This window comes from Geotrypetes seraphini, chromosome 1 (assembly GCF_902459505.1).
Source record: "Geotrypetes seraphini chromosome 1, aGeoSer1.1, whole genome shotgun sequence".
NCBI classification, from domain to species: domain Eukaryota; kingdom Metazoa; phylum Chordata; class Amphibia; order Gymnophiona; family Dermophiidae; genus Geotrypetes; species Geotrypetes seraphini.
The window spans coordinates 124,144,579-124,158,080 of record NC_047084.1 but is presented as its reverse complement, the minus strand read 5'-3'; the positions used below and the strand labels follow the sequence as shown (position 1 = coordinate 124,158,080).

The 13,502-nt window shown below is 43.8% G+C and overlaps 1 protein-coding gene across 4 annotated transcripts in view; it reads left to right on the top strand.

The window, feature by feature from the left end:
- LOC117357363 (EF-hand calcium-binding domain-containing protein 14-like) overlaps window positions 1-13,502 on the top strand; it is a 298,105-nt gene that overhangs the window by 190,217 nt on the left and 94,386 nt on the right. For all 4 annotated transcript variants that reach the window (XM_033937827.1, XM_033937816.1, XM_033937836.1 and 1 more), the window contains one exon: window positions 4,234-4,335. In XM_033937827.1, the coding sequence (XP_033793718.1) occupies window positions 4,234-4,335 (102 nt within the window). The remainder of the gene's footprint in view (window positions 1-4,233; window positions 4,336-13,502) is intronic.

The following is a 13,502-nucleotide window of genomic DNA, read 5'->3' as shown; positions in this document are numbered from 1 at the left end:
GCCTAGGGAGATGCATAAGCCTGCCTAAGCTTGCCTAAGACTAAGGCAGGCTTAGGTGGCTGGACACACCTCCCTAGGCCCATGGTAGATATGTACAATGCAGTTTTAAAGGGCTTCGGGGCTGTTGGAGCGCGGCTTTGTAAAAGAGGCCGTTAGTTTTCTCTAGGAAATCCTCTAGTTCAGGGGTCTCAAAGTCCCTCCTCGAGGGCCGCAATCCAGTCGGGTTTTCAGGATTTCCCCAATGAATATGCATGAGATCTATGTGCATGCACTGCTTTCAATGCATATTCATTGGGGGAATCCTGAAAACCCGACTGGATTGCGGCCCTCGAGGAGGGACTTTGAGATCCCTGCTCTAGTGGATTCGGTACAATGCATTCTGTGAGCTTAGATACAATTACAGGCTTAAAATGATATGCAGAGAAATAGGTACAAGGCAGAAACCGCTGCTATCCAAGAGGAATAAATGGATATGCAAAAAGTTAGGTGTGATTCCCAGGCGTCAACACTAGTCTATCAACTGCAGCTAACTGTAAGCACTGTCTGTGTCTGAATTCCAGAAAGCATGGGACAGGCACGTGGAATCTCTTAGGGAGAGGAGGAGATAGTGGATGCTGCGGACGGGCAGACTGGATGGGCCATTTGGCCTTTATCTGCCATCATGTTTCTATGTTACTGTGCTACTAAAGTTCTATGACATCACTATGCAGATGTAAAGAGCCTTAGCCTATAAGAAAAGGCGATGCAAATGTTAAGAGCCTTAACCAATAGGGAAAGGAAGAAACATAGAAACATGATTTATTTATATACCATTTATATCCTAAGTGGTTTACATTCAGGTACTTTATCATATTTCCCTATCTGTCCTGGTGGGCTCAAACTCTATCTAGTTTACCTGGGGCAATGGGGGGATTAAGTGGCTTGCCCAGAGTCACAAGGAGCAGTGAGGGATTTGAACCCACAGCCTCAGGGTGCTGAGGCTGTGGTTCTAACCTTTGCACCACACACTCCCCAGATAAAGGCCAAATGGCCCATCTAGTCTACCCATCCACAGTAACCATTATCTTTTTCCCCCTCCAAGAGATCCCACGTGCCTATCCCAGGCCCTCTTGAATTCAGACACAGTCTCTTTCAGGAGACTGTTCTTCGCATCTACCACCCTTTCTGTAAAAAGTATTTCCTTAGAGAGGAAATGCTTTCCTTTCTGGCACAGAGACGGGGGAGCAGTCGCTCTGGAATCTTATATTATCTTGCTGTTTTGTGTGGAGGGCTCCTACTAGCATCGAAGTGCCACAGAACCATCAGGCACTGTGGAGGACCTACTTTATCCATCGGGTCCTCACCCTGGGAATGAAGAACGCGCTCACTGCTGGCACAGTTAGAGGAAGTGCTTTCCTTTCTGGCACAGAGACTGGAAGCAACCGCTCTGGAATCTTACATTATTTTGATGTTTTGTGTGGAGGGCTCCTACTAGCATCGAAGTGCCACAGAACCATCAGGCACTGTGGAGGACCTACCTTATCCACCGGGTCCTCACCCTGGGAGTGAAGGACGCACTCGCTCCTGTGATGCATAGCCACAGGCGCGTGGCCGTAGGGTACGACCAAAGGGGCAGGCCTAGCCTCTTGGGAGCCCCTTGGAGCCACAAGGAGCCAACAAATAGCAGAACAGGGAGATAAGTTACTTTTTCACTTCTTCACCGTTATATAATTTGTTTTCTATGGGTAAACGTAAGGGTAAGACCCGGGTGTCAACCCCAATAACATCTGGTCCCATTTAATTTTGTCTGAATCATCGAAGTTTAAGGGGTCCTTTTATCAAGCCGCACTAGCGGGGTTAGCGCGTCGGCATTTCATCACGCGCTAAAAAATCTAATGCCTGCTCAACGCAAGTGTTAGCGGCTAGCGCAGCAGGTGGTTTAACGCGCGGTATTACGCACGTTAAACCCCTACCGCAGCTTGATAAAAGGACCCCTAGGAGTAAGAACTATGAATTTATATCAGGGGCATCTTTGCTCGTACGGGCTGGAGATTGGGTCCATTTGAAGCCTCAGCTCCTCAGTCTGTTTTGAAGCTTGTATTTACTAAGATGCCACAAATATTTCATCATTTGCCCCAACAGCCTGAAGTATCTGATGATAATGGGCAGGAAGCGATTTTAAAAGATTTGTGGTGATTGAACATGAGAATGGAGCTTATGTTGAAATCAATAACTAACCAGGTGCTGGACCAATTTAACAAGCTTAGATAAACGAATGTTAGTGGGAGAGAAACAGGCTGATAACTTTCCATTTTTTTCTGCATCAGCGAGTAAAGAATCTTTGAGTATCACCTAAAGATAGAAATGACGGGAAATCAGGCGAGATGTCGTGAATTTTGCTCCAACCCATCTAATATCTCCTGAGACACCTCAAGGAAATATTGGGTTTGCAGAATGTAGACACTATGATGTTTTTGAATTTATACTATATCCCCCAAAAGAAGAAATCGACCACAGAACAGATCTAAATTTAACTGATTTCCTGGAAAATTCCCACAATTGGATCCTATTTAAAGAAAATTGATACAACTTTGATAATGACGCTCTACTTTAAAAGTAAAGAATTAAAGTTTTGTGGAGATAAAATTTGTTTTTGTCCTGACATAGCCAAAGCTACACAGCTCAGGAGAAAAGCCTTTCTGGCTTTAAAATCCAGAGTTGTGCAGTTAGGGGATACTTTTTTCTTAAAATTCCCATGGAAGTGTCTTGTTCATTTGCATGATAAAGATTAAGTATTTTGGGACCCGATACAGCTAGAGTCATTTCTTCAAGTAAATCAGAAGTAAATTTGTGCATGGATTTGGGGTAAAATACTGTTAATTTGTGCATTAATAGTAGGGGGAGTATATGCTTCCTTCCCCCAGGAATTACTTGTAAATATTTTGTGTACAAATGAAGCGCTTTCTCTCAGTATGGTGAGCTAGATGGAATGAGATATAATGCAAGCATATAATTGTATTATCATGAATAATTGTTTCCTTGTATCCATATCCTGACTTTGTTATTTGCAATGTTTAAAAATTTTCAATAAAAAAAAGAAAAAAGTATTTCCTTAGATTACTCCAGAGCCTATCACCTCTTAACGTCATCCTATGCCCTCTCTTTGCAGAGTTTCCTTTCAAATGAAAAGAGACTCAACTCATGCACATTTACTTCACTTAGGTGTTTAAATGTCTCTATCATATCTCCCCTCTCCCGCCTTTCCTCCAAAGTATACAGATTGAGATCTTTAAGTCTGTCCCCTTACACTTCATGACGAAGACCACGCATCATTTTAGTAGCCTCATTCTGGATGGACTCCATTCTTTTTATATCTTTTTGAAGGTTTGGCCTCCAGAATTGTACACAATATTCTAAATTAAGTCTCACCAGAGTCTTATACAGGGGCATCAATACCTCCTTTTTCCTACTGGCCATACCTCTCCCTATGCACCTTAGCATCCTTCTTGCTTTCACCGTCACCTTTTCAACCTGTTTGGCCACCGTAAGATCATCACATATAATTACACCCAAGCCTCGCTCCTCTGTCATGCACACAAGTTCTTCACCCCTCAACTGTACCATTCCCTCGGGTTTTTGCAACCCAAATACATGACCCTGCATTTCTTAGCATTAAATTTTAGCTGCCAAATTTCAGACCATTCTTCAAACTTCGCCAGGTCTTTCTTCATGTTATTCACACCAGATAGTGGATGCTGCGGATGGGTAGACTGGATGGGCCATTTGATCTTTATTTGCCGTCATATTTCTATGTATAGAATAGCAGTTGGCTTTTTTTTTTTTGTACCAGTTTTCTTTAGGCACCATTTGTAGAAATCAGTCCATAATATAAAAGTGCATGAACAAATTGATATCACACACAGTCTTATCAGTGGGAATAAGAGGTACGTGCTGAGGGGAGGTTAGGACAGGCCTGAACTGCCTATGTTTTAAGTGCATTAAGGCTCTCAGATCTATGTAGCTGAAGGCTCTGGGCGTTTGGGTGGTAGCACAGCTCCTGGGACTTACTGTTGATTGGATTTTCCTTGTGCATGTCAAGCTGTGCAGCAGAATGGTTTGTTTGTCCCCTCTCAGCTTGTAGAAAACAGGCCATTGACTTTGTGTTCAATTAATTTGGTGCCCACATTACTTAAGAGTGAACAAGAGATTGTAAGAAAGCTTTTTTCTAGTAACAAAGCTTCTGTTTACTTCCAGAATAATGAAGTGATGTCACTTACCCCTGACCAATATCGAGCGCTCAAAGCATTCAGGAACAAGAATACTTCTCTGGAGCAAAGAGTTAATGCATTAGAAATGGTAAGTAATATCTTCTTTTGACTAACAGAATCATCCAGGCCTAAAGAATCCTAAAGAATCTATTACGCTAGTATCTAATTATAGACCTGTTGCTAGTATTCCTCTATTTACTAAACTGTTGGAGGGGTTGGTTAATTCTGATTTGGTTACTTACATGATAATCAGTCAGGTTTTCGTTCAGGCTTTAGTACAGAAACAGTCATGGCCTCCCTGTTAGATTACCTTCACAGTTTATTTAGTCAAGGTTCAAGCGCTCTGATTTTAAACTAAACTAAACCTTAGGTTTATATACCGCACCATCTCCATGGTTGTGGAGCTCGGCACGGTTTACAGGAATTGTAATGGGAAAGGAACTACAAGGAAAGGGCTAGATGAGGATCAGAGGAAAGAAGGAAGTTAGAGGGCTAGGATGTCAAATGAGGAGGGGAGAGTTAGATTTTTGAGAATAACCAGGTTTTCAGCTGTTTACAGAAGGGTTGGAGAGCACTCAGGTTCCGAAAGGGAGAGGTAAGGTTGTTCCAGAGCTCGGTGAGTCTGAAGTGGAGGGAAGTCCCCAGTATTCCTGGGGGGAAATGCCTTTTAGTGAGGGGAAGGATAGCTTCAATTTTTGGGTGGGTCTGGTGGTATTAGGGTATGAGGAGTTCCAAGAAAGCGGAATTAATGGTGGAAGGATGCCGTGGACGATCTTGCAACTAGATTTAATAGAACCTTTGATTTGGTTGACCATGCCTTTCTAATTGATTGTCTGGACTCAATTGGAATCTCAGGAAATGTTTTGAAATGGTTTTGGGGATTTTTGGGAAAAAGATCTTACCGAGTTTATAGTGATGATAAACTTTCTTATTGTTGGGTAAATCCTTGGGTTCCTCAAGGTTCGCCTTTATCTCCCACGCTGTTCAATATTTACCTTGCGCCATTGGGAAACTTGTTGCAAAGTCTAAAACTGAGATTTTTTTTATCTATGCTGATGACATCACCATAGTCATTCCATTTAAAAGTTTGACAGTTGAGATAAAAAAAACTATATATCTGTTATTTTAAACCAGATTGAACTATGGTTGATTGATTTCAAATTAAAATTAAATTCTGAAAAAACTAAATTTTTTCTTGCTGGTCCCCACGACAATGTTACAGACACTTTGATACAACTGAATGGTTTTGACTATCCTATTGACCACTCCATAAAAATTCTGGGAGTAATATTAAATTGGCATCTCACCTTAGACTATCTGCACCTCTGACTATCTGCATATTGTAACTCGCTGAATGTCCAGCTCTCTTGACTGTAAACCGCCTAGAAGTCGCAAGATTGTGGCGGTATAGAAGAATAAAGTTATTATTATTATTATTAGAGCAACATACAGATTTGTTAGTTAGAAGATGTTTCTCAGCTTTGTGGAAACTCCGAACCATTAAGAAATATTTTGATACAGTATTGTTCCACTTGTTAGTTCAATCATCTATTTTAAGTATCCTTGACTATTGCAGCAAGGAATTGTCCACGAATTCCCAGCTGTCTCCAATCAGGCTTATTCGCAAGCCCCACTACCCAGGCCTCATGGGTGGGCTGCTTATCAACGAGGCCTGGGTAGTGGGGCTTGCGAATAAGCCTGATTGGAGACAGCTGGGATTTCATGGACAGCTAAGTTTTTCTTTTTTCCTTGCTCAAGTTGCAATATTTCTGACTGTGCCTCTGGACTGCAATCTTTTTTCACACAATGTATGTGAGATTTTGACGTGCTGAATGTGAGGTATTTTTTGGGGGGCTGTTTTTTTCACCACTGTTTTTGATATAGTGAAGACACATAAGTGGAATTTTTTTAGCCATATGAAGCTTAACTGAGGCTTTTTCTCTACTTTTTTTCTGTGTCTTCTTTTTTTTCAGACTATGGGTGTAAGTGTGATATGTGGGTGGCCTTGCAGTATCCCATAAGACCCTTGAATGTTCTATTTAGGGCGCATTTTGAGGTAAATGGTGATTATTTGTGTCCCTATCCTAAGTTAGTTTGGGTTAGTATGCCTCCCCACCATTTTCTCCCTCTTTTGAACTCATGGGGAGTGGATTTCTATTTCCCCTATTCTGATTCAGCTCTTCTCAGTTTATATCCCCACATTCCTCCCAAATGGCTGTGCTGTGTGTTCATCCCTCAGTGAATGTTTTGCATAAGGTATTACCCAACCTCCATGTAACCTATGAGAACTTGATCCCCTCTATTAAAGACTTCTACAATACACGTAAAGTAAATTTCGCAGTAACTGCCCCTACCCTCTGGAATTCCCTGCCACAGCAACTCCGCGACGAATCACGACTTGATTAATTTAAGACAGATTTAAAGACTTTTTTATTTCGCGATGCCTTCGCTAACACTTAGAGCCATCATCTCTTTTTTTTTTTTTTTTCTTCTTTATTATTCTATTCATCAACAATAACCGCTTTCTTTAAAGCGTCCCTCTCCACTATGTTTTATCCTAACCCCACTATCTCCATTTTCTTCTCAAATATGTAACTTCACCCTCCCTTCCCTTCTATCCTCACGGTCTAGTTCGTCCTGTAATGTTATTTGTACATACACAATACCTCTTTTTTTTTAGTTTTTTTTTTTTTTTAGTTTTCTTTTAAATATATTGTTAACCAGCCAGATATTAACTTGATGGTTGGTATATCAAAACTAATAAAACTTGAAACTTGAAACTTCTCCTACAGCACAAATAGATGGTGGTCACGACTACACTTCTCCCTCTATATTCATGGGGATTGGGGGCAAAACGGCCCGCATATAACTTTTTACTTTCATATTCAAAGGATTTAGGGGGTATAGCCCTCGCAAATGCCATGAATTAAAACATAAGAATAGCCTTACTGAGTCAGACCAAAGGTCCATCAAGTGCAGTAGCCCATTCTCACGGTGGCCAATCCAGGTCACTAGTACCTGGCCAAAACTCAGAGTAGCAATATTCCATGCAACCAATACCTTCATATTCTCTTGGCACCCCAGCAAAACATACACTTCTCCAACACTGCCATTTGCTGAAGCAAATACACACTTCTCAGACGCTGGAATGTATTGATTATGTCAACCCTCAGTGGCGTACCAAGGGGGGGGGAGCGGTCCGCCCCGGGTGCACGGCTTGGGGGGGGTGCACAGCCGGCCAGGTCCTCCTGCCCTTCCTTTCCCCCGGCCGCACTGTTACAATCCTACCTCCCCCGCCGACAAGAAGTCCTTCCGACGTCAATTCTGACGTTGGAGAGGACGTTCCAGGCCAACCAGGCAGTGATTGGCTGGCCCGGAATGTCCTCTCCAATGTCAGACTTGACGTCGGAAAGACTTCTTGTCGGCGGGTGGAGGTAAGATTGCAGGCGCGGACCGGGAGATAGTAAGGGGAGAGGTGCTTTTTTTTCCCGCGGTAGGTAGTGCAGGATCAAGTTTCAAGTTTCAAGTTTATTATGGGACTTGATAAATCGCTTAATCGGATATTCTAAGCGATTTACATTTAAAATTTACAATGTAAAATCAAAGAACAATAACAATGCAATACATAATAATACATACAATTTAAATAATGGCTAAAATATTCTAAATTTAAACAATGTTAAACACTAGGAAAGGAGGGATGAAATATAATTTTAAAGTAAAGAAGAAACATTAAGGGCAAATACAAAAAGGATATAGTTAAAACATGTTCAACCAAATAAATAATTCATGAAATATAAAATTATGTAGAAAAGGCATCTTTAAAAAGGAAAGTTTTTAACTCAGTTTTAAATTTTCCAAGGTCTTTCTCCTCCCGTAAAGTAATAGGGAGGGCGTTCCATGTTTGAGGTGCCGTACAAGAAAAAATGAGTTGTCTTCTTGTATTAATAATTTTTAAGGATGGGATCGTTAGCAGATTTTGTTCGCTAGAACGTAAAATTCTCTTTGCAGAATATGGAATCAGTGATCTATATAAAAAAGCAGGGGTCTTATTAATCAAAGTTTTAAAGATAATTACACATAATTTATAAGTGATTCTGTAATTAACAGGAAGCCAATGAGCCTCTTTGAGAAGTGGTGTTACATGATCAAATTTTTTGGAATTATTTATTAATTTTATTGCTGTGTTCTGTATAATTTGTAATCATTTTATTTCATATTGTGCAATTCCTTTGAATAAAGAGTTGCAGTAATCAAGTTTAGAAATCACCAAAGAGTGAATCAATATAGTGAGTGATTTAGCACAGAGGAATTTCGAGATGGAACGAATTTTACGTAATCTATAAAAGGTGATTTTCACAATGTTGCTGATATGATCATGGAAATTTAGTTTGTTATCAAAAATTACACCTAAAATTTTTATATTTTTAACTAATTGAAGGGGAACATTATGAATTGAAATCGGATGAACAAGAGAAAAGTTCTCTTTCCAAGGAAATAACATAACATTGGTTTTTTTGATATTGAGAGCCAATCTGTTTTTGTCTAGCCAATGATATACATGATCAAGTTTCTCATTGATAGATGAAATTTCAACTGTATTATTATTATTTAGAGGGTGTAATAATTGTATATCATCAGCATATGCAAAAACATGAAATCCTACTGATTGGCATAATGTCATTAATGGAGCTAGAAAAATATTAAAAAGTAAGGGTGAAAGAATAGATCCTTGTGGAACTCCATGAGAAATCTGAGATGGAAGGGATGAAGAATTATTAAAATTAACTATTGAAGTACGCTCACTAAAGTAAGATGTGAACCAAGCTAGAACTTCATCTCTAACCCCAATAGATTGAAGTCTAGCAAGGAGTAATTGGTGATCAATTGTATCAAACGCTGCTGACAGATCAAGAGAAACTAACAGCACCGATTGATGGTGATCTAGGAAATATTGAATTGAAGTAGTCATTCCAAGAAGAGAGTGTTCTGTGTTATGGTGTTTTCTAAAACCTGTTTGATTCGGATGTAGGCAGGCAAGCTGGCTGGCTTTAGCGCAGCAGGAAAGGAGGGAGATAGGTAGGCCAGTGGCGTACCTAGGGGGGGGCGGGGGGGGCGGGCCGCCCTGGGTACCAGCCCTAAGGGGGTGTTCCCGGCCTTGCCGTTCAGTCCCCCGCCACCCCCGAAGGACCGCTCGCCCCACTGACCTTCCTGCACCACCTGTGAAGCAGCCCGCAGCAGGATCGCGAAGTCAGCGTCAGCATCCCTGCGCTGCTTCCTGCGCCGCGATCCCGCCCCTCCTCTGACGTCAGAGGAGGGGCGGGACCGTGGCGCAGGAAGCAGCGCAGGGATCGCTGACGCTGACTTCGCGATCCTGCTGCGGCTGCTTCATAGGTGGTGCGGGGAGGCCAGGGGGGCGAGCGGTCCTTCGGGGTGGGTCGGGGCATCAGGCCTTCAGGGTGGGGCGGGCGGGCAGGCAAGCAGGCTTTCAAGGGGGAGGGGGGTGACAGGCAGGCAGGCAGGCCTTCAAGGGGGGACAGGCCTTCGGGGGGGGGGTGCAGACCTTCAAGGGGTGCAGGCCTTCAAGGGGGGCAGGCAGGCCTTCAGGGGGGTGCAGGCCTTCGGGGGGGGTGTAGGCCTTTGGGGGGGTGCAGACCTTCAAGGGGGTGCAGGCCTTCAAGGGGGGGAACAGGCCTTCAAGGGGGGAAAGGCAGGCAGGCCTTCAAGGGGGGGACAGGCCTACAAAGGGGGGTGCAGGCCTTCAAGGGGGGTGCAGGCCTTCAAGGGGGAGACAGGCCTTCAAGGGGGGGTGCAGGCCTTCAAGGGGGGTGCAGGCCTTCAAGGGGGAGACAGGCCTTCAAGGGGGGAAAGGCAGGCAGGCCTTAAAGGGGGGACAGGCCTACAAGAGGGGGACAGGCCTACAAGGGGGTGGGACAGGCCTTCAAGGGGGGGACAGGCCTTCGGGGGGGTGCAGACCTTCAAGGGAGTGCAGGCCTTCGGGGGGGGGTGCAGTCCTTCAAGGGGGTGCAGGCCTTCAAGGGGGGAAAGGCAGGCAGGCAGGCCTTCAAGGGGGGGGACAGGCCTACAAGGGGGGGAGAAGCTACAAGGGGGTGGTACAAGCCTTCAAGTGGGGGACAGGCCTTCGGGGGGGGGGGGTGCAGACCTTCAAGGGAGTGCAGGCCTTCGAGGGGGGTGGTGCAGGCCTTCAAGGGGGTGCAGGCCTTCAAGGGGGGAAAGGCAGGCAGGCCTTCAAGGAGGGGACAGGCCTACAAGGGGGGGGGGAGAAGCTACAAGGGGGTGGGACAGGCCTTCAAGTGGGGGACAGGCCTTCGGGGGGTGCAGGCCTTCGGGGGGTGCAGACCTTCAAGGGGGGGACAGGCAGGCAGGCCTTCAAGGGGGGGACAGGCCTACAAGGGGAAGGGACAGGCCTTCAAGGGGGGTGCAGGCCTTCAAGGTGGGACAGGCAGACCTTTAAGGGGGGACAGGCCTTTGGGGGGGGACCATGATTTAGAAGTACACGGAGGGAAGGGGGTGTTCAAAGAGACATGCATATGCCAAACTTTGGGGGGGGGAAGAAATAATGGGTCTGAAAATAGAGGAGAGGGAGAGAGATGATGGACCATGGGATTTAGGGAGGGAAGGAACAGAAAGGGAGAGAAATTGGACACAAGGGATGGTGTGGAGGAGGGATAGAGATACTGGATAGGAGGGTAATTAGGAAAAGAAACGGAGAGATGGTGGACTCTGGGATGGTGTGGAAGGAGGGAGAGATGCCGGATGAAAGGGTATTTAAGAAAAGGTGGATCTGTGGAGGGAGATGAAAAAAAGGAAAGATACCAGACTTCCTGGGAAGGGAAGGGAAATGGAAAGGGAGGACAGAGTTGGCAGATGGATGGTTAGCATGCAGAAAGAAGGAGACCCTGGCAAGCAAGTTATCAGAAGAAAACCAGAGCCTTGGACCAACAAGATTTGAAATATAACCAGACAACAAAAGGTAGAAAAATTAATTTTATTTTCTGTTTTGTGATTATAACATGTCAGATTTGAAATGTGTATCCTGCCAGAGCTGGTGTTGGACTGCAAACGTGAGCTAGGATTTAACAGAAAGAGGAAAAGTCCTTTTTGTTTCTTTATTTTATTTACACCACAGCGCCAGTGTGGTTAGGAGAAGCCAAAGGGGGTGAAAAAGCTATAAAACGCACCAGGAGTTTTGAAAAAAATCACCCAACTAGGCAGGAAAATCAAATTGAAAAACCAATTCAATAGGGCTGAATCGAATCAAAATTTTTTTTTCCTGTATCTGGCAGCATTAGTTTGCGCTACTGTCTTAGACTTTAGGACCTGGGATTGGGGAGAGATGGCATCCTCAGTACTTTATAATGCAAGTGAAACGAGGATTTGGTCAGACTTTTGAAGGGTCTGCAGAAAAAAAATATTGTATAGGCCGGGGACATGAGACAGCAGGAAATGGGAACTTTTCTTCCTTCTATTTTTGTGAATGGAAAGGCTGAGGATGTCAGAGAGGTCAGTTAAAATATGTGCTTTATAAGAAAATATAATAATGTGTTTTATAAAGTTTATAGCATAGCTGGCCTACCCAGTGAGGTGTTCCTAGTGGTGATGGTGGCAGCGTGTCAATGTGTTGAGAGGAAGAGGTGGTCTGGGAAATTCTGCTGAGCAAACTCCGGGCCCATTTCCACCCCCCAGTTAGTCCACTCCACTCAACTGATTCACACACTGAGTGGGTCTTTGGGTGTTGTTTTGGGATCTCTTCCAGTGGTTTATCTCCTTCTGGTCCAAGGAAGGAAACTTTGTTATCCTTAGCATTGACCTACAGAATATGTTTGTAACAGCGCTGCTTGTGTGGCATTAGGCTATGTAGTGATCGAAAGAAAAAAACAGACCTTTGCACATTTTTGCACTATATGGTGGGTGTATGAGGAGATTCACATTTCCTGCACAGCTAAGTCCATGTGAAGTTACCTTGTGCTGTATTTGACATGTCTCTGTTTGAAAGGAAAGATCTAAACTTAAAAATGAAGTGGCCAGAAGTTATGGTAAAAGCAGATAGTGTAGCTGGTTTTAAGAAAGATTTGGACAAATTCCTGGAGGAAAAGACCATAATCTGTTATTAAGACATGGGGGAAGTGTCTGCTTGCCCTGGATCGGTAGCATGGAATGTTGCTACTCTTTGGGTTTTGACCAGGTATTAGTGTCCTGGATTGGCTACCATGAGAATGGGCTACTGGGCATGATGGACCATTGGTCTGACCCAGTTAGGCTATTCTTATGTTATGTTCTCATCTGTAGGGGCCTTTGTTTTCACTTCTTATTTTAATGTATTTTTTTTCTGGGAACTTATCAGTGTTTTTTATAATGGGAACAAAAATGGAAGAGAATTAATGTGTGTGGAATGGGGGGTAACTAATTTCTTCAGCTAAATAATTCAATCCACTTCAAACAGACATAGGAGAACTTGTGCACCATTCAAACACCCTCCAACCAAAAACGTCAAAAGAAAAAAACTGTTCGACAACCTCCTAGCCATTCGAGCTGCAACACTCGACCCCCAACTCTACAACCAATTGATATCAACCACAGACTGCAAAACCTTCAAAAAGAAATAAAAACCCTTCTATTCAAAAAACACATAAAACCGAACTAACACAATCAGAACTGTCCCAAGCATCACCTGCAACTACTCCATATGTACTTCTAATGTCATGACAATTTAGACATAATTTATGTTATGTTATGTTTGGAATAATGGTTACATATATGAGGTTCAATAAAAGAAAATTTTCACTGCCTGTTTCTATTCTGACCATTTATTCCATTTCATGGTTATTGCAAAAAAAAAAAAAAAAAAATTTTTTTACATGGGGAGGGGGGTGTCAAAAAATGATGGGCCCCGGGTGCCACATACCCTAGGTACGCCACTGAGGTAGGCAGACAGGCAGGCTGGCTTTGGGGGTGGAGAAAATCTGGAAGGCAGTTGGGGAGATATAAGGAGGCATTGGGGGCACTAAGGATACGGGAAGGAGGCACTGGGGGCACCATGGACACAGGAAGGAGGCACTGGGGGCACCATGGACACAGGAAGGAGGCACTGGGGGCACCATGGACACAGGAAGGAGGCACTGGGGGCACTATGGATACGGGAAGGAGGCACTGGAGGCACTAAGGACATAGGATGAGGCACTGGGGACACTATGGACACAGAAAGGAGGCACTGGGGACACTAAGGACACAGGA